Source organism: Lycium barbarum, chromosome 6 (assembly GCF_019175385.1).
Source record: "Lycium barbarum isolate Lr01 chromosome 6, ASM1917538v2, whole genome shotgun sequence".
Classification (NCBI taxonomy): Eukaryota; Viridiplantae; Streptophyta; class Magnoliopsida; order Solanales; family Solanaceae; genus Lycium; species Lycium barbarum.
In genome coordinates this window covers 116,673,050-116,695,915 of record NC_083342.1, presented here as the reverse complement: position 1 = coordinate 116,695,915, position 22,866 = coordinate 116,673,050, and the positions used below count along the sequence as shown (strand labels likewise).

Below are 22,866 nucleotides of genomic sequence, written 5' to 3'. Positions count from 1 at the left end.
GAATGGGTTTAACGTGGCATCGTCCAACTGCCCAAGTAAAACTTTAAAGTTAATAGGCCTTACAAAAAGTTTTACGTCACTAGTTCCGTACTCTTTCTCGATGGCCCAACTGGTTCAAGAATGATAATTAGATCCGGACAAAAATTCCTTTCCATATTCTCAATTAAAACAGGAAATGTTAAAATTTCCGACGCTCATTTATTTTTATTAATATTAAAATATTTGAATACACATCTAGATATTAAGAGGTGCAATAGGATTTAGGATTAAGATTTAGATATCTAAATCTAAGTACACAACGGTTTAAGATGTTGTATTAATTCTGAATATTAAATAATTAGGACTGTTTGTTTTTCCAATATCTGAATGTATAAAATTTATTTTTATTTAAAAAATAATAAATATAAAATTTAGATAATTACATACTAAATTAATCCAATACTATATCAACAAAAAAATTTTTTAAAATCATGTGGCATTGATGGTGTTGATGACTAATAGTGGTTTTGGGTGTTGGCTAATAGTGGTTTTGTAGGCAGGAGCAAATCTAGGATTACTAGAACATGGATGCACCACTAAAAAAGAAGAAAAAATGTATTAAGTGGGAATTGATCTATGTCCTCTAGGTAAATAACTCAACTTTCAACCAAGTGCACCATTTAGTCTCTTTTGTAGCATGGGTCCCAGCAGATAATATTACACCATTTTTAGAAAATATATACATAAAATACCTAATTTTACGGAGAGACCACGGGTTCACGTGCCCCAAATTTAATACATAAATTCACCCCCTGTTTGTGAGTAATAGCTGGGCATTAGTAATTGATGGTGGTAGTTGGTGGTGGTAGCCGGTGTGTGATAGTTGTAGTTGATGCTAGTGATAGCTAATGGTAGTGGTCGATAATCTATAGCGGTGATTGTCGGTAGTGATTGGTGGTCGGTAGTGATGATTGTAAATGATGAATAGTGATAGTGACGGTTAATTGTAGTGATTGACAGTTGTGGTGGACTGGAGGTTATGACTGAGATAGTGGTAGTCGCTATTGGGCAGTGGTGGGGGTACGTAGTTGATAATGGTAGACGATAGCGGTACGTAGTGGTGAATCATGAATGGATGGATTGATGAAATGCCATTTTTCTAGTAAATTTTTAATATACATCTTAATGGTATTAAGACATTATTAGAGCTCTTAATCGTTTAGATCTATTCAGACTTATTAAGTGGTTGTAACATAAAAATTAAAAAATAAAAATAAAAAGACATATGCACGTACTGGTTAATTAAGATTTGAATGAGATTCAGAACTAAGAACAAACGAATTGAATTTATAGCGACTGAAATTTGAATAATTAGAATTAAGATCTTCAAGTGCAAACAAATTGAACCCTTACAATTTCAAACACATAGTTAATTAAGTATTACTCTTTTTTGTGCATAATCTATCATTTTTTTGACGGACATTCGAGTTCAGATGTTGTTCAAATTGATAACGATGATCCCAAGGAAGGAAATGCAGATGTAAATTACATGGATATCGGGTCAGGAAATTAAACGAGCATTGGGTCAAAAATATTGGGCCTTATTTTACTTTGGCCCAATCTGAAAAATGGATGTCACAATAGAAGCATATGGAACAAAAGGGATAATGGGCCATATAAGCAGATTTGGCCCGGTCCATGAAAGAAACCTTGACAACAAGACAATCAACATATGAGACAATAACGTGCAGCTGATTTTGTACAGCAAAACGTACAGATTCTCTTTTGTTAATTTGTGAATACAACAAATAAGTTTGTTAGAATTAGGACAAGTAGAACATTGCCAAGTGTATAGCTAGCATAGGTTCCTTTTCCTATTTATACTGTTACTGTACAGCATTGAAAGATCATCCAATACAAGAAATATTTTCAAATCATCTTCTCCAATTTATTTTTTCATGGTATCAGAGCAGGCTCTGTAAAAGAGAACCTACTCGACTCAAAATCCTCATTTGTTTCAAACTCTGATTTTCTGTCCTTCATCTTGTAATGGGTGATCAAACAAAACAAGTTGCTGCTCTTGGAGCTGAAACTGCTGAGGTTGTGAATGCTTCACATCCTTATTTCATAAGCTCATCTTATGCTCCAGGGACTCTGTTGGTGAATTCACCTTTTGATGGCAAAGGTTTTGCGGGCTGGAGACGTGGGATGTTAATTGCTCTCAATGCCAAGAACAAAGCCAGCTTCATAAATGGAACCTCTGCAGAACCAACAGTAGGATCAGATCTACACAAGGCATGGTCAAGAGCAAATAATATGGTAATCTCTTGGATCCTAAACTCTCTTTCTAGGGAGATTTATGAAAGTGTGATATACTACACCACTGCTGAGAACATTTGGAAGGACCTTGAGGCCAGATTTGGCCAAAGCAGTGGTGCTCAGTTATTTCAGCTTCAAAAAGAGCTGAATGATCTTGTTCAAGGATCCAATGATATAGCTACTTATTATACCAAAATAAAGAGGCTATGGGATGAGATTGACAGTTTGGATACTGCCATTCTCTGCACCTATGTGTGCACGTGTGCGGCTAAAGGAAAAGCTATGAAGGCTAAGCAAGATGAGAGGCTTGTGAAGTTCCTTCTGGGACTTAATGATGGATATTGTGGTGCTAGAGGTAATATCCTTATGATTTCTCCCTTTCCCACCATTGCTAATGCTTATGCTCTTTTAATGCAAGAAGAAAAGCAAAGGGAGATGCATTCTACACCTAAATATCCAGGAGAGACTTCTTCCTTTTTAGTTACTGGTCAAAACAGTCAAAAGTCACTTTATCAAGGAGAATCTTCTCAAACCATGACTGGAGGACAAGGAGGACAAAGACCTTTCTACAATGAAGCCAAAGCACACAAGGGTTTTCACAACAACAAGAAAACTAACCTGATTTGCAGGTACTGCAAGAAAACTGGGCATACCATAGAGCAGTGCTACAAGATCCATGGTTTTCCAAGCAATTTCAAATTTACCAAGCCAAGAAACAGTCAGAACTATGCATATGGTAATGCAGTGATGCATAATGAGGGAAATCCAGGGCAATTCTTTTACAACCCTGAAGGAGAAGAAGCAGGAAAACCATTGAGTCCAGATCAACTACAACAAATTGTGCAAATGTTGAGCAAAATGAAAGGAAAAAAGGACCATATGCTGAGACAGCAACTGAAAACAGTGGCAACTGTGCTGGTATAACACCACTACCTTTCTCTTTTAACTCAAACTTTCAGAATAATTACTTAGATAAGAACTCTTGGATAATTGATTCAGGAGCTAGTGAACACATGAGTTATAACAGAGAATTCTTCATATCTTTTTTTTCTTTATCTAAGCCTATGTTTGTTAATCTTCCTAACTCTCACCAAGTCAGGGTCACTCATAAGGGATCAGTCAAACTATTTACTCAGTTTGTCATTCATGATGTGCTTTTTGTTCCAAGTTTCCACTATAATCTACTCTCAGTCCACAAGCTATGTTTGCAGTTTAAATGCTTACTAATGCTTGATCATTCTCATTGTCTAATGCAGGGCCTTCAATGAAGAGCCCCATGGTCCTTGGTAGAAGTCACAAGGGTCTATATGTGCTCAAGACAAGTCCAAAAGGAGCTGTCAAGTCCTCCACTAAATCATCTACTGCTTTGCTTAGTTATGCTTTTCAATCAAATGGCACTAGGCCATATAGTTTGTCTTTAGTTTCAGTTTCTGATGTAACTAGCAGGCTATGGCATATCAGATTAGGCCATATGCCTTTATCAAACATGAAAAACATTAATGAAATTCCAGTTTCCTTTTGTTCCAAGTTTAATATCCCTTGTTCTATTTGTCCAATGGCTAAGCAATGCAAATTACCTTTCCCTAACAGCAACATTAGTACCAAAACACCTTTTGAATTGATACACATAGACACCTGGGGTCCCTATAAAGTTTCTAATTATGATGGTTTTAAATATTTTTTTGACTATAGTCGATAATTATAGTAGAGGTACTTGGACTATTTTACTGTCTACTAAAAGCAATGCCTTCTCAGTACTAAAATCCTTCATATTCATGGTTGAGAGACAGTTTGACAAGAAAGTTAAGAGGATAAGGTCAGATATAATGCTTGGGAATTGAGATCTGGAAATGAGTCCTCTGATTTTTTGAAGTCACAGGGTATTGTACATGAAACTTGTTGTGTTGAAACTCCACAACAAAATGGTATAGTTGAGAGAAAACATAGGCACTTATTGGAGGTGTGTAGGGCATTACTTTTTCAATCTCATTTGCCTCACAGATTTTGGGGAGAAAGTTTAATGACAGCAACTTTCCTCATCAACAGATGTCCTACTAGGTTATTGAATTTTAAAACTCCCTATGAGAAATTATATGGTACTAAACCTAACTACTCCATTTTGAAATGTTTTGGTTGTTTGGCTTTTGCATCTACTTTATCACAAGGAAGAACAAAATTATCCCCTAGAGCTGATCCTTGTGTATTTATAGGATACCCATTTGGAAAGAAAGGGTATAAACTTTACAACATTCAGACACACAAAATATTTGTTTCCAGAAATGTAACATTCCATGAATCCATTTTTCCTTTTTCTAAAATCATTTCCAAACAACAGTTTTTTCCCATTGATAACATTGCTCAACCTACAGATTCTTTTCCACCATACTCTTTTGACCTAGAACCAACTTCTGATGAACCTTCTTCACTACACTCACCTCATTCTATCAACTCCACTGCTTCATCCCCTTCACCATATCCTATTCTTAATCCTGGTGCTAATCCTAATTCATCTCTCATCCTTGATCTTAGTTCTACTCCTAGTCATACTGCTCCTTCTACTCTTTTTCCATCTTCCACATCTCAAGCTGTTGCACCTGTACCTCCTATTAACCCTACAGTTTTGAGACAATCCAGTAGAGCATCTAGGACTCCATCTTATTTGGAGGATTATGTATGCAATTCAGTTCATTTGGCAGATGTGTCGAATTTTTGTTTACAATCCACTGTTACACCTTTATCCTATTCTTTCACTTCTTTATCCTCACACAATCAACAGTTTCTAAACTCCCTCTCTAGTGTTCAAGAACCAACTAGTTTTCATCAAGCTTGTATGCACCCAGGATGGCAAGAAGCCATGACAAAAGAAATCAATGCACTTATCCTTAATCAGACATGGGATGTGGTGGAATTGCCTCCTGGACACAAGGCACTTCCATGCAAGTGGGTTTATAAGGTTAAACTAAGATCTGATGGGACAGTGGAGAGACTAAAATCTAGATTAGTGATCCGGGGTGATATTCAGAGAGAGGGGATAGATTTTCATGAGACCTTTAGCCCAGTTGTCAAGGTGACAACAATCAGATGCCTATTATCAGTCGCAGTAAAGAAGAATTGGGGTTTGTATCAACTAGATGTTGATAACGCATTTCTACATGGTAAGATTGATGAAGATGTTTTTATGAAATCTCCACAAGGAATGAAGCTTCCTGGTCCTAATCTGGTATGCAAATTAAGAAAGTCACTTTATGGTCTCCGACAAGCGTCGAGACTATGGTATGCACGTTTCACTTCGGCACTCAGTTTTAAAGGATATTCTCATTCTCTTAACGATTATAGTCTGTTTTTCAAAAGGAATGGAACTGCTGTTACAATCTTAGCCGTTTATGTCGACGACATCATATTGACTGGAAATGATTTGGAAGAAATTCACACCATTAAGGGCTTTCTTGACTTGGAATTTAAAATTAAGGACTTGGGGCACTTACAGTACTTTTTGGGCATGAAGGTGATTCGTGAACCTCAAGGTTTGATTTTGAGTCAACGGAAATTCGCCATGGAGATGCTTGCTGAGTTCAATTGTCTCCATTCACGACCAGTTTTCTCTCCTTTGGACTCTTCACACAAATTACGAGCAACAGAGGGTCGATTAATCTCAGATCCAACATATTATAGACGATTAATTGGAAAATTAAATTTTCTAACACATACCCGTCCTGATTTTTCCTTCTGCGTGCAACACTTGAGCCAATATATGCAAGAACCTCGATAGCCCCATCTTGATGCTGCCCTTCATGTTCTACGTTATGTACTCTCCGATCCTGGCTTAGGACTTTTCATAAATGCTTCGCCTTCATTTGAACTCTTGGCGTTTTGTGACGCCGATTGGGCCACTTGCCCTGAAAGTAGACGCTCCATCAGTGGGTATTTTGTAAGCTTTGGAGGTTGTCCCATCTCGGGGGAAATCTAAGAAACAAGTTTCGGTTTCACTCTCATCCGTCGAGGCTGAATATCGCTCTATGCGAAGAGTGGTGGCGGAGATTACATGGCTGGTTCGTCTTCTTGATGATCTCTCCGTCCCTCCGATCTTGCCAGTTCCTTTACATTCTGACTCTCAAGCAGCAATTCACATAGCCAAGAACCCCGTGTTTCATGAAAGAACGAAACAAGTGGACTTGGACTGCCATTTTGTCCTCCAACAATTCCTCGCTGGCTTGATTTCCCTTTCCTTTGTTCCTTCTAGCTCTCAATTAGTAGATCTGTTTACTAAATCGCTCACCGGTCCTTCTCATCGGACTATTGTTGGCAAGTTGGGTTTGCTTACTGCCTCCTCCAACTTGAGGGGGGGGGGGGGGGGGGGTGTTGACGGACATTCGAGTTCAGATGTTGTTCAAATTGATAAAGATGATCCCAAGGAAGGAAATGCAGATGTAAATTACATGGATATCGGGTCAGGAAATTAAACGAGCATTGGGTCAAGAATATTGGGCCTTATTTTACTTTGGCCCAATCTGAAAATGGATGTCACAATAGAAGCATATGGAACAAAAGGGATAATGGGCCATATAAGCAGATTTGGCCCAGTCCATGAAAGAAACCTTGACAACAAGACAATCAGCATATGAGACAATAACGTGCACCTAATTTTGTACTGCAAAACGTACAGATTCTCTTTTGTGAATTTGTGAATACAACAAATAAGTTTGTTATTTTTCCTATTTATACTGTTACTGTACAGCATTGAAAGATCATCCAATACAAGAAATATTTTCAAATCATCTTCTCCAATTTATTTTTTCACATTTGTACTCATACTTTACAACTATTGGACGATCCAAGAAAATTTGTGCCTGAACATAGATCAGTGGAAGGGTTATTATAGTTTTAGTTTCTAGTGAAAATGAATTGGATCCGAGTTTGTTGTGCAACTTTAGTTAACATACGGATATTATCGATTATATTATTTATGTATCTATATATCTAGAAGAAAATAATCAAGTTTCATTTGATCTCCCAAAAGCAAATTAAAGCTAAATCAATTGCGGGCTATAATTGAGTATATGAAGTGAATATTTTTATAAATGAATAATTTTGCGTATATTGTTTTTTGATTGCCTTAACACACCCAATTAACTGTAGCATTGAGTGAGATAGATGCGGGCTATTATGTGCATGCATCTACTTTTATAATTTGGTTATCAAGCAAATATCATGTTTATTGACTAGTTGAATTTATAGAATATAAGGATTTGAAGAGTATCTCAAGATCTTATGGTAGGATAGACAAAAATGTATCAACTAATATTGGCCAGTGAAAGAGTTAACATTTTCATGTGAAATATCAAGTACTTATATTGTTCCTCAATGAACCCACATGCCGGTGATTTTGTGAATTTGCAAGATCTTCTCTGTGTAGTAATTTTGTAAAAGAGCTCTTTAAGTACTGACCGTATATGAGTATATCAATCAAGAGCTATACTTATTTGATAGTAATTAGTTTTCGTATAATTAATGAAATATCACTAATAAAATCTTTTATATATCATATTCCTTATTAATTATTTGGTAAGAGTTATAGTTTTATCCACTATAAAAGGAGCACCGGTAACATAGAGTTTCAACAAGCAAAATTAGAAAAAGATATTTTTGTTCATTCTAGTAATTAAATCAAGAAATATGGGTTTTAGTGTCCCTTTCATTTTCATTTTTGTTTTTGTAGCTCTATGTTGTTTCAATATTGCACCTGTGCACATGTTAAATCTCTCAATGCTTCTTTAGCTGATGGTTTCAAACCAGCAATAGCAACATTTTACGGCCCTCCAAATGGAGCAGGATCTGGTAATTAATTATGCTAAGTACTATATATATATATATATATATAGTAAAACTCTTAATAGTTAATGTGCATTTGACAATATTGTTTTCTTTAATTGATTACATTAAACATGGGTTTATTTTTTAGTTGCTTTTTTATGTTGACCAAAAACATACAATTAATTAATTTTCATTTTGTCATATATGCAAGATGGAGGAGGTTGTGGATATACAAAAGCTGTATCTAGTAAAACTCTTAATAGTTAATATGCATTTGACAATATTGTTTTCTTTAATTGATTACATTAAACATGGGTTTATTTTGTAGTTGCTTTTTTATGTTGACCAAAAACATACAATTAATTGATTTTCATTTTGTCATATATGCAAGATGGAGGAGGTTGTGGATATACAAAAGCTGTATCAGAACCCCCTTATAATTCTTTTGTATCTGCTGGTAATGGTCCTCTCTTCAGGAGTGGCTTAGGCTGCGGAGCTTGCTACCAGGTCCATACTATATTCTTTTCTTGCCCAAAATTTAGTTCTTTTTTATATTGATGAGCTAGTTTCATAACTAAATATAACGTTTTGTAATTTATTTGTCCATAATAAGTGAAATTAATAAGATGAAACGTAGGTTAACATGTTACAACTTATTAAAATGCATTAATATATATAGTGAAAGAAAGAATATAGTTACACTGTCAGTATATGTGAGTGAATTGCTAATTTCTGGCGGAGATTTCTTACAAATCTATTGGAAATTGGCTCGTCGGAAACGTTACCTTCCTGACGAGCCATTTTCCAATGAGACGTCCGTCGGAAATTCGTGGTTTTTTCTAATAGTGATTAATCCGTCGATAAATTGAGCTAATGTCAATGTTATATACTCATGTGACTTGTACCTCGTGAAATTATATAGGTGAAATGTAATCTAGCGCCTTGCTCAGGAAAACCAGTGACCGTTACCATTACAGATGATTGCCCTGGTTGTACAGGTGCTGTTCATTTTGATTTAAGTGGAACTGCCATGGGAGTTCTGGCCAAGCCCGGTCAAGCTGCTGCGTTACGTAACGTCGGAAATGTCACGATTTCTTACCAAAGGTACCCAATATTTACATTAATAAAATTAGTGTTGATTAACCTGTTATAACATATTACTTACTAGAGCCGGTTAATTAATTATTGTTGCAGGGTACCATGTCACTAGAAGAACAAAAACATAGCGTTCAAGGTGGACCTCGGTTCAAACCCGAATTTCTTGTCAGTAAATGTAGAGTTTGAAAATGGAGATGGTGATCTTAGTCTAGTGGAGTTTCTACCTGCAGGATCTACTCGAGCGATAAAAACGAATCATGTATTTGGGGCAACATGGAGTAGCAATATTAACCCTACTGTACAAAAAGCACCATGCTCAGTGAGGCTCACAACAGGGTCCAACAAGAAAATTACTGCTTTTAAGGTTATTCCAGTTGGCTAGAAGCCCGGAGTAACCTACAATTCCACTGTCAATTTTTAATTCGTGTAGTGCTGAATTTAAACACAAAAAATAAAACTCCATTCAAGTTAGACAATAAAATGAATGAAAAGAAAAATAATTAAAGTTTGTATCATTGTCACAAAAATGATCTTGAACGTTTCCCATTTGGAATTGAATAAAAACTTATGGTTTTAAGATTATTATTTTCGCGTACTTTTATTATTGAAGTCTTATTTGTGTCTTTTCTTGTTACCATTTAATGTGCGACCCACATGCAAAATTAGAAGAAGAAAAAAAAGGATACTTATTTAGAAAGAATGAAAACATTTTCACTTATAATTCAGAAATTTTTGTGTTTGTCCCATTTTGGGACAGTGGTTTAGTAAATGGATTCTTTTTCTTTCTTTAGCAATATATGGACCTTGTGTAATATGGGTTAAAGATATCTTTTTGAGCAAATTGAAAGTTTTATGAAAAAACGTTACACCACCGTCTAAAATTTGTAAGTTATAGCAAACGTCAGACGACAATCCAAAATTTTCTTCATAAGGTAGAGCGATATATGAGCAAACATTAGGCTCGAGTTCAGAATGATAATTACCAAGGATTATATTTACACCACTTTCTAAATTGTGACCTAAAACAGTGACATTTGCCTGAATCAGCCCTTATAATTGGGGGATGAGGGAAGAAATGCAAAGTTGAGATTCTAAGGCCCATTATATTTTCTTTTGGGCCTTGAACTTGTACATCATAGACCCGCTTGATGCGAGCAATTTGCACGATTATCCTTATTCGGGGGTGGCCTTTAATTTTTGACCTTCAAACTGGTCTTTAATTTTTGCCTTTTGCCTAAAAACTCTTGGATTTCGGGTTCGAATCCCCACTCAGTCAAAAATTAAAAAAAAAAAAAAAATACAAGGCAGAATTTGCCTAAAGGTAGCAACTCTACCCTTAAGGTTTAGGCAGAGTTTGCATGAAACTCTACCTTATAAGGAAGAGAGATAAACTCTGCCTTGCAAATTTTTACAGTTTTTGACTGAGCGGGGATTCAAACCCACAACCTCAAGACATTTTTGATCATTTTTTTAAGCAAAGGGAAAAAATTAAAGACCAGTGCCTTTGAAAGACAATCCGCGCAAAAAATGGCTTGATGCATCACAATATTGGCCCACGATCCCTCAAGTATTCATAATATCCTCCCACAATCCCTGAAGTTATGAAAATTTGTGAGAATTCATCTTCTTCTTTTCTTCTTTTCTTTTCTCTAAATAAGACATAAGAAAACAACATGATTTTAGTCAATTCATAAGACTTGTTCCTCCTTGTTTCCCGAAATCTATGTCTTACCTTTATTCTATTCTACGATATCCTATAAATACTAAATGCTCCCAAGAAAATCCTATAAATACCATTCAATCTCTAATTGTAAGTTGTAACTTTTAAGCATTATGTCACTTTATATAACAAATTTAGTGTAAACTTTTTTTACGTCATTGGTGTTCATAACTTGAATTCTAAATTAAACTACAATAACACAAACTTTTACTTTGCGCATATAACTTAAATTCTAAAAACGAAAACCAAACTATTTGAGTCTCAATAGCAATTGTTTGTGCGGTTAAAGCAACAAATATAACCAACCAATTAAAAAAAATCTTATTGGGCTTCCTTTCCCTTCCCTCCACTTGTCACCTTCACTCCCTCACTCCCACTCGAACTCCTATTTTCCTCTCCTCACACAAACAAATTAAACCATTGGCTCTAACTAAAAACTAGGACTAAGTTTCTTTTCACCCTACAAGCCCACAACAACTTCTACTACAATAGCAACAAACCATGCAACTCTTTTTGTCTCTTGATTCATATTATCCTCATAATAATTCACTCTCACTTTGTTCTTTGTTGTCTTTTTTCTTACACATAGTTGACTAAATTAACTAGTATTAAGCTTTTTCTTTTATTTGTTATAGTCATGGCTTGTGTCGATGAAGAACAAAAGCCCAATTTTAAACATTATTGTAAAGTTTGCAAGAAGGGTTTTATGTGCGGGAGAGCTCTAGGTGGGCATATGAGAGCTCATGGCATTGGAGATGAGAGAGCAAATATGGATGATGATGATGATGATGAAGCTAGTGATTGGGAAGACAATCCTGGAGGAAGTGATCTTAAGAGGATGTACCAATTAAGAGCAAACCCTAATAGGCTAAAGAGCACTAAGATATGTGAGAATTGTGGCAAAGAATTCTTGTCATGGAAATCTTTTCTTGAACATGGAAAAAATTGTGGCTCGGATGATGCTGATGATCAGTCCTTCGTATCATCACCTGGTTCAGATGGTGAGGAATATAATGTTGGTGGAAGAAAAGGTTATGGTTGGTCTAAAAGGAAAAGGTCCTTGCGGACTAAGGTTGGAGCTTTTAGTTCAGCTTATAGTGAGCAAGAAGATCTTCTTCTTGCAAAATGGCTTATAGATTTAGCCAATGCAAGGGTGGACCCATCAACCATCGAGCCAGAGGAGTCATGCGCCTCGGCTAGTAAGGAGGAGGAGAGGCGGAATCCGATAATGACCTACCTTAGTACTCCCGGCCTCGTGAACCGAGACAGAGATCTCGATCATCGTAGAAAAAGTGACTTCTTCTTCTTACCTTCGGACAAGGCTAAAGGGGCTTCCAAAGGATTGTTTGAATGCAAAGCATGCAAGAAAGTATTCAATTCCCACCAAGCCCTAGGTGGACATAGGGCAAGTCACAAGAAGGTTAAAGGATGTTATGCAGCCAAACAAGATCAATTAGATGATCGTAATGATGTGATTACACATGAAGATAATTCCTTTAAAGGTTCAAAATCATCATCTTACTACCAATTTGAACAAGGGTCCTCATTATCAGGAGCTTCAAGAAGAAAATCAAAAGTCCATGAATGTTCAATATGCCATAGAGTTTTCTCGACAGGACAAGCTTTGGGTGGCCACAAAAGGTGCCATTGGCTCACTTCCAATTCTCAAGATTCATCTATCTTCCCTGCAAAATTTCATTTTCACAATGCCCTTAAGCAAATTAATGAATTATCAACCTTAGAGAAACAAGATCCATTGGATCTTAACATTCAACCAAATGAAGACATGTCAAGTACAAGGCAAGACCCTTGGAATATAATTAATCCCTTTGAGGTCTCCACAGATATACACTTGCATCCATGGAGTATTAGTGATCATGAGAAAAAAGAAACGAAAACTGATGTTATTTACCACAACAATTACGAGCAACCCCACAAAGAAAATGAGGATGACAACAACAAGAATCACGATAACAATGACAACAACAAAAACAACAATAACAATGCTGACAAAAACAAAGCGAACAACAATGTCCATCAAGATAATGCAACACAAATTTATGTAGAAGATGATGAAGAAGCAGATAATAAGTTTAAGTTAGCAAAACTAAGTGACCTAAAGGATATCAATACTAGTTCCGTTGATCCTTCACAATGGTTACAAGTCGGTATTGGTCCAACAACAAAGGTTGGTGCTGACTCATAAACTGTTTTTTTTTTCTTTCATTCTCTTTTCTCCTTCAGCACAGTCACGGGTATATATTTCTATGCACATATTGTAATTAAAATATCCACACACACACACCAAAAAAAAAAAAAAATTATACACACCCATTATTTTTAGTGAAAATACAGTATATAGTTCATTATTTTAACTCTGTTTTCTTGTAAACGCATGATATAAATATATCTTGTTCCTTGCATTTTGAATTCTATTTTTTCGTTGTAAATTCAATTATTCATAGTTTTCAAGTATTCAAGCTAGCTGATCATGACAACTTTCTTAATCAACATATCTTCATTGATGTGTTAATTAGTTCTTTTTATTTTAGCTTCACACTGTCCCTTTAAAATTTGAATGGCTTTTTACTTAGTCTTAAACTCTTATGGGTTTATTATATAATCTATATGTACGGAAGATGTGAAGAATTTTTGCACTATTAGATTAAGTTGGCATGTAGCACTATCAGATTAAGTTGGCATGTAACAACGACTCTTCCTATCAAGCCTGAAATGGTAATTTGAAAAACTAAGTGATAGACTACTATAGCCAATTAAATTGCACTGATAGCATAAACATTTTTTCAATGCATATAACTTTGAACTCATACTTAAATGCCTTGTGGAGAAAGTTCAACCGCTGCACAGAAAAGAGCATTAATTAGGGAATACGTAGCTTCTACCCTACTATTGTTAGAAGATTTTGATGATAGTTTACTGGCAATTCTACAGGCCTCGAGAATTATATTTTTTCTTCCTTCTAAATTTTTTTACAATATCTTGTCGGTTTAGAATATAGTTTAATCAGCTGAAAGGACAAGAAACTTTTATAGGTCGAAGTCATTTGCGGCATGTGCAAACTTGTTGTACAATATTCTTAGTTCAATTTGTATCCCCCCAATATATCTTTTAAGTGTAAGTAGCAAATTGCACATCAATTAGGCTGGTGGTTGACCAGACTAGAAAGACAAGTCCACCAGTCTTTAAGGGATGAAGAAACTTTCTTTTTCCTCTTTTGCTTTTTGTGGTCAATACTCAATACTATACGTGATAATACCCCTAGTTTCTAGTTTCTACGCTTTTTCCTAACATTTTGATATGGAAATTTTGCATCCATGTGTCATCGCAAGTGGCGCCGGTGCAAGTTAATTACGGGATCGACAGACCAGTAGTTTTGGCCCAAGCTCGTATTTACATATATTTAAAAAATCACTTAATATACACGAATAATATATTTAATACCCGGCAAACCAAAAAAATTGTGGTTCAGAACTCATAATTAAAAATCTTGAATCCGCCGCCTATGTATTACCGGCTCACTCACCGTTTGTTAAAGAGTATTCAATCATTTTATTTTCCTTTTTTTTTTTTTTGTTTAACTTTAAGTTTAATGTTATCATTTTTCATCCGCATGTATGTAAGGGATAGTAGTGAATTCCGAGAAGAAATTTAGGCTGTGTGTGTATATCATCTTAGGAGAAAATACAGCCTTTCTATTTAAACAGTATCTTGAAAAAAAATTCAATGATTTAAAATATATAAATTACATGTGAAATATATAGACACACATATGAAATGAGTAAGTATGGATGTGTATGCAAATTTGTTATCTTATATAGTGCACAAATTAATGGAGAAGGACATGATGCCGACAAACTGTTGACCTTGAAACTACTTAGGTAATTAGCTCAAGCAAAGAAAAACCAAAAGCATACCAATTTCCTCGCAAATGCCACCTCTTGTCAACACGTAAATCTGGTGCTGGTTAACATTTAAGTCGCTTAACAACTACTACTACTTGATTTGCTTTCTCAACTAAACTCAAAGCACATAATTAAAGTGCTAGCCAGTACATATTAATTTGTTCATCAAAGTGGAATCAAGAACCATTATCTACTTCAATACCATAGCTATTAATTTTATAAATGTAAATCATTTCATCTAACACTTTAGGGTTATTAGCACTTTTGTTTCCTCAATTAGTGATAAATTATGATTTTGGTTTTTGTAATATTCGATCAAGCACATTTAACCATCAATTAATTAAAATGTACAATTTTGATCCCTTTGCAATATTCAGCAATTTACCATAATTACGAACAGTTTCACTACCTAACTACTCATGTGTTATGATAAGTTGGTGTTGTTACCTTTATATTTTGACGGAAATATAGTCGTAAAATAGTCCAAACAAAAGATATATATACTTCATACATGAAAGGGATACTAAAAACATACATCTCAATTAATCAAATGTTAAGAGTATTTCCTCAAACGTCATAAGGATCAAATTAGAATTTATCAATAACAAAAGGACTGAAAATGTTATTATTCCAAATTTAAATTGTTATAGATGAGACATTATTTATTTATATTTATTTTAAATCTAAACCCGAATCAGAGCGAATGGTAAGAGGCAATTCGCAGAATTGCCCTTCTTTTGGGGTGGTCTTTAAATTTTGCCCCTCATATCTTTAAATTTTGCCCTTCGCTAAATCCCATGGGTTTCAGGTTTGAACCCTCACACAGTCAAAATTTTAAAAAAAATTCGCAAGGCAGAGTTTAAATTTCGCTATGCCCCCATCGGCATACACTTGTGAAGGAATTAGCAAAGTTATGCCGGACCCGGCATACTTATGCCTTATGGGCAGACTTGGCATAAGTATGCCGGTTCCGGCATAACTTTGATAATTCCTTCACAAGTTTATGCCGGATCCGGCATAAAAGTTTGCCCATTAAAAGTATGCCCCCATCGGCATAAACTTGTTAAGGAATTAACAAACTTATGCCGATGGGGGCATACTTATGCCTTATGGGCAAACTTTGCCTTGAAGCATATATATGTATTTTTTTTTTTAACTTTTCAAGGTAAACCTTTAGTAATGCCTTAACTAAAAGTGTGCCCATAAAACATAACTAAAAGTATGCCCCATAAGGCATAAGTTTTCCTTAAGGCATAACTAAAAGTTTGCCTTATAAGGCAAAGTTTAAATTTTGTATGCCCCCTCCGGCAGACTTTGCCTTGAAGGGCAGACTTTTAGTTATGCCGGATCCGGCATAACTTTAACGTTTTCTTAAAGATTGTATGCTGGCTGCGGCATACACTCCCCCAGTCTTGCCTTGCGAAATTATTTTTTTATTTTATGTCTGAGCGGGGGTTCGAACCCAGAACTTCATGTATTCGCTCATCTTTCGAAGCAAAGGGCAAAATTTAAAGACCACAAATATGAAGGGCAAAATTTAAAGACCACAAATTTGAGGGGCAAAATTTAAAGACCACCCCAAACGAAGGGCAATCCGTGCAAAAAAATGAATGGTAATCAACAAGATCAGCCAACGATCAAGTGGGCTTTGGAGTTAACCAACTTTAGGTGTTACCATTTATAATTTTTATTTCCTAAGAAAATATGATATATGAATTTGTTATTATGTTAAGCGTTTAGAATTTTCACATGGTAGTTGGTAGTCGTCTCAATAATTGAAAAGTCGTAAGAACATTGAGTTAATTTTTCAAACGATCACTCAACTTTGATGAATTTAATTAGTAAAGTCACTTTTTTGTTTTATAAAAATAATAATTAACTACTCCTTTGTTTTTTCAAAAGTCATACACTCCGGTAAGATTAAGAAACAAGTCAAGAAGCATGAGATCTAGCAAATCACCCAGCCTAGCTAAATGAGGAGAAAGTAATTTGCTGAGGAACAAAATTAACTCATTAATTTCTTGCCTTAGATTAAACCCATCTAAGAACTTCCTTTAGAATGATGAACGGATTTTCCCCCCTAAAGGCTAAAGCCCCTTTTACTACTTTGAGGATATATAAGAGCACTATTCACAAACAATGACAGTTTGGACTCCTTTTTATCTTCTTGTAGAATCTTCTTAATGCATGCTTACTTCCAATAGTGCTACAGAATTCAGATCTTGTCCACTCAAATAAAAGAGAAGAAAAAGTATCAACATCTGTATCTGATCACTTTCAGACTTTGCTCCAATGAAAAGTTTAGTACTAAAAGATTTTCCCAAAATATGTATTGTTTTGTTTTTATACTCAAATATTCGACTACTCTAAGGGCTCGTTTGGTAGGATATATTAGGTAGAATAATGTTGGTATAAAATTTTAATAGAATGTTTGGTTGCAAATTTAAATCTAGGATATATAACTAGCTAATACCAATATTACTTATATTCAGTACTATTCTTATACATAGTAAATCATGACATTTAACAATACAAATACTATTCTTTTACTTATACACCCTATTCAATACTATTTAGAAATTATGCAACACATGTTATTTTTAATACAACAAATTAACCAAACAGTCAAGAAATTAGATTAATTAACAAATTAACACATGTTATTTTTAATACAACAAATTAACCCTACTGAAGTGACACCAAAAAATTAGATTTTATAATTATTCAAAAAGAAATTGAAAGTTGAATAATCATCAGGGAAATTAGGCTCGCTTAATCTGGTAATTATCAAATAATTCAAATCCAGTGGCAAGGTTAAGGCCTCAAAAACGCAATATAAGTAATAGTTTCAGATTCAGTTATCTTATTTTTATGTATGCTATTCCTTATTGTCGTACATGATTTGATTTTTCAAAGTCATGAATATCAAGTGTCGTTCTCTCTACTTTTTATTTTGCTTTTAAAGCAGATGTGGTTGCAACGTATTGATTTAGTATGTGTAGAGTAAGTCATCTAATATTGTTCTTAGTTGATGGAGGCATTATAAAAGCATTAATTAATTTCATACCTTATGACTTTTTATCTGTATAGTTGATGATGCATCCCATAACATCCTTATTATGCCAAAGAGTTGTTAGAACATCTATCCAGCGTGTCAAGGAGCTGATTTTGAGACCTTATTTTATCCCATCAGCGGTATATGTTGATAACTAAATATTTTCATTTCCCTAGCAAGGGAAGATTTTATTAATTAATTAACAATTTCTCTCACGAAGTGTTAGTCACACGTAGGGGTGTTCATGGTTCAGTTTGGGTCGGTTATTGGTTAAAACCATAACCAAACCAATTTAGTCGGTTTTAAATGTCTAAAACCATAACCAAACCAAGTAAAATAATAACCACCGGTTTGGTTATTGTCGGTTTGGTTCGGTTTGGTTCGGTTTTTCGGTTTATGACTAGCCGTGACAATTCAAATATTCTCTCTCTACATTCTTCAAATTTCTTATGAAGCTTTTTTTTCCTCATGGCCCACAAGGGTGAACTTTGCTGCATATTGAGGGAAAGACACGCTGTTGGCAAATCAGGTGGACCAAACTTGCAACGCAGTTTAGATTCAAAAGAACAAGTCAAACAGAGGTTTCAAAATACAAACAACCCTTATGCTTACGACTTATTAGAGTTGGGCTTGGATTGTTGGACATATTCTTTTAAGACATGGGCCTTAAAAATAAGTAGACCAAAATTAAATTAATAATTAAAAGGTATAAAATATCTTTAATTATTTATGAAAAGCTAATATTATACATATAAATAATTATAAATTTTATGTATATAATTATCGGTTTGGTTCGGTTATTTATTTGGTTATTTTTTACTATAACCATAACCAAACCAAATATTATCGGTTTTTCAAATTTAAAACCAAACCAAACCAAACTAAACCAAATGTCGGTTATTTTATTCGATTTGGTTAAATTTTCGGTTTGATTTTGGTTTTAACCAAAACTGTGAACAGCCTTAGTCACACGATTACGTGTTCAGAATTTAATATTTTGTTAATATTATAATTCTTATTCCAAAAAATATTTATTATTTTTCATATATATACTTATGAATAAATATTGGACTCAGTTGAACCCGCAACCACAAAAGCTACATCCTCCGGTGGCTAAAATTAATGCCATACCTAAAAAGTGACAGGATCAACTCACACACTACTAACGATGCGTGTAAGCATTTCTCCAGTTATGGAGGTTTCTTTCTCTTACCATTATGTATTAATGACTTGTAAATTGAAATATATATGCATATTGTTTCATTTACGCTAATGACTTGTAAAGAAAAATAGATGATGCAGATGAACCATATAACATAAAATCCTTTCGTAAAGTTTTTGCCTTATCCTTTATTTTAGAGGAATTGATAAAATCACCGGGTTCTATTCGTTTTTAGCAAACAAACAGTAACAATTACACAATACAATAGCATGAACAAGGAATTAATACTACTTTACCATTATTTCTATTGCTCTGGTAGTTACTAGCCTTAATTCATGTTAGTGCTTCATACGATAACAAAGGTGTATCAAATTAGTACGTATGTATAAAAGTAAAGCTGCCTTATTCTTAGGTTGAGCCAAAAGCTTTTAGCTTAATTGGTGAAACAATAGGCTATGATGAGTACTACTAATCGAACTCCTAATTAATTAATTCATCTTAAATTTTGCCAATGATGTATGCATATTTGCACGTAAAAAAGAGTTCACCCTTAAATTTGAATAATCAACAACTCTGCGAACTGAAAAATGAAGGTGATCCTCATAAATTTGCAGATACATCATACAAGAAGGTTAGGCATTTGTAATTAACAACCTTAACTATAGAGTAAACTCCCCTTTACATTTTATGTTAGGAGAAATAACCCCTTCACATTTTGAACAGGACGAAAGAAATTAAACCCTCTCTACCTGAAATTCAACAGTCAAAATGAGAGTCCTTTACTGGAATTTTCACAAAGTAATAAAGAAAAACAAGCAATTGTTACCCAAATTGGACTCCATACAATATTCCTTTTTGTTGGATAATTTCACGGTGGTCACTAAAATTTTATTGCACCAAAGTCACTAATTAATTTTGTAACAAAAAATTTATTCAACTTTTCCGTATCACTAAATTATCTGTTGTTACAAAAAAAATCACCGAACTTTTAATAAATTTCATAAAATGACTCTTTTTTTCCTCCGCGTGGGTTTATGTGATATTTAGGCAAAGTTGAGTAACTTTTTTGTTTCAAAAAATAGTATAGTAACTTCCGCGATACTTTGGACAAAGTTGAAATCATTGTTACAAAAAAATAATCTAGTGCAATAAAGTGAAAATTGAGCGACTAAATTAACAACTTTTTTTGCCATGCCCTTCTTTTGGATTTTAAAGTTCAATTTGCTTTAAAAGATTTTAAGATTCTTCCCCCTTAGAAGTTAGAGCTCCAAAACTTTGTGTAATTCTTGATTCTTTTTTTGTGTTACTCATGAAATTCCTATGAAGAAAATTTTACTCTTTTTATCCAGTGACATGACTTGATATATAACAGATCAATAGTACAAATATCATAATTTTGTTCCTATTCGAGAAATCAGCCCAGCAAAAAGTACAACCAGACTAATATTTTTCCTCAATCAGACTGTCCAATAAACATGCAAAACTACACATTCTACAACTTTAGCAGAGTAGCACTAGCACAGGCCACTGCATTCATTACTTCGTTTTTCCTTTACCGAGAGCTTTGCTCTTTTTTAACTTCACTTTCAACTTTTCTTGGAGTAAAGTTTAGCATGAGATTATTTTTTTCACTTGCTTTTACCTTTGGATTAGTGTATAGACCTTGCTTTTCCACTCTAAAAGCCTTGCACTTTTTTTTTGTTTGAATTTAAGTTATGTGCATTGAAATTATCATAACGGAAAATTGTCAAATTTGTCCTTGTACTCTCACAAATAAAGTTATGTTTGTCATGCGTTATACTTTTTCAACATATTTGCCTTTGTACTCTAAAAAAAAACATATTTACCTGTACTTTGTTAAATCCACATGTCCCACCTTAATTTTTCAACGTAGCCGCTAAGTGGCATATTTTTTATATTTTTTTTCACATTAAATCTGGTCATCTTTACATGTTATCACAAATAATTTATTTTATTTTTAAGATTACTAATCCCACTTTTTAAGAAAATTTACCGATAGAGTGACATAATAGTTTAAAAAAAATGTTTACACTAGTGATACGTATAACTTAAACTCCATTTTTTTTAGTTGATTAGGTTCAAAAATAGTTTTCTATTTGGGTGAATTTAGTTAGAAAGTGTATATAATTAGGCTTGGCAAGCGTGAAGTGAAATTAAGACACGTTCAGATTTTTAAAACATGGCACGTTATAATATTACATGATAACTGCAAAAGGGTGTGGCGGGTGAATGAAATTTCTCCATCCTTAACTAAAGATGTCCGGTTGAAATCAGAAAATGAAGAACCTAACTTACTTTGAGAAACTTCTAAGAAACAAAAAATGCTTATTAAAAAAAATTATTTTGGAGAGTTGAGATACTTGCCAACTTTCGGGGAAAATAAAATAAATTTAAACAGTAGTTGAAGCTTCTTTTCTTCAATTGGTTACGCAGAAAAAAACTAGAAAGAGTAAATTCTTCTCAGAAGCAGAAGTTATTTTTAATTTTCAAAAAAAAAATCATATTCACCAAATTATCCAAACAATATAATAAAACTAACCTCATGCATTGTCGATAACACACTACAGCCAATGTCTTGTAAACATGCTCCTTTTATCTCTATTTAATGGTCTTATTTTTTATCTTTCAATTAATTGAAATTGAAAAATAAAACTAAAATATCAAATAATAAATATTTTAATATTATCAATTTAAATATATTAATTACAAAGTGGGTCTTTACATCGCTAGAAACACTTTTGGAAAGATGTTCAAACACAAACTGCTTCTGTAATGCTAACAAAGCATTTTTTTTTTAAATTATTAGATCAGACCAAAACTATTATTTTTCGAAAATCCATTTTCTTGGACTACATTGGACAAAAGAATATTTTCAAAATTAGCACACTTTTAAAGTATCAATATATTTCGAGTACTAAATGCTTAAAAGAAAAAAAAAATGAGGGATGGCATAAGTGGCTTTAATAGTCAATTATGACTTAAATAGTCAATTGTAATATTCGACGCCACAAGTAGGGGTGTACATGGATCGGGTTGGTTCGAATTTTTCAAATACCAAACCAAACCAATTGCATCAAATTTTTAAATCTATAAACCAAACCAAACCAATAAAAGTCGGGTTTTTCAACCTCGGATTTTCTCGGTTTTTTTGGGTTGCTCAGGTTTTTCGGGTTTTTTTTCCGGTAAAGTCTTCTATAAAATATATAACTTGTACTTCAAATATTTCTTTAGTTCTAGTAAGATACGACTATCTAATTAAGATATTTTTAAAAAAATAACACAAAATGTGAAATGAGAGATGACATTGTACTAAAATATTTAACAAAAAAGTAATGAAATCGCATAAAATAAAATGATCATAATCTAAAAGTACTAAGTCATGCTATAATAAATACGGCTAATTGATAAGGCATATAGAAAATAAAAGTACTAAGTCATGCTAAAATAAGTACCGCTGATAAGTATTAATTATGTGACTAAATATTAAAGAAAAATGTAAATTTATGTTATTTATTTTCACTCTCTAAACCAATATAAACTAAAGAATAGATATCCAACATTATTATCATTCTTAGTGTTAGAATTGAATTCTTTTTGTTAGCATTAGTATTGATTTGATATTTGTTGGGTCTTATTTGAGTTACTAATATCTACATTTTTTTGCGCGGATTGCCCTTCTTTTGGGGTAGTCTTTAAATTTTGCCCTTCATATTTGTGGTCTTTAAATTATGCCTCTCATATTGCTGGTCTTTAATTTTTGCCCTTCGCATTGCTACAC

At 33.8% G+C, this 22,866-nt stretch overlaps 1 protein-coding gene across 1 annotated transcript; it reads left to right on the top strand.

The window, feature by feature from the left end:
• The first annotated feature begins 11,472 nt into the window (after positions 1-11,472).
• On the top strand, positions 11,473-13,471 carry LOC132600040 (zinc finger protein ZAT4-like). Its single transcript, XM_060313174.1, has one exon. The coding sequence runs from the start codon at positions 11,565-11,567 to the stop codon at positions 13,131-13,133; it is 1,569 nt and encodes a 522-aa protein (XP_060169157.1). The 5' UTR covers positions 11,473-11,564; the 3' UTR covers positions 13,134-13,471.
• The last annotated feature ends 9,395 nt before the right edge of the window (positions 13,472-22,866 follow it).

Bases quoted from the DNA above. Each gene is read 5' to 3' on its own strand.
- LOC132600040 (XM_060313174.1), top strand. From the start codon at position 11,565: ATGGCTTGTGTCGATGAAGAACAAAAGCCCAATTTTAAACATTATTGT.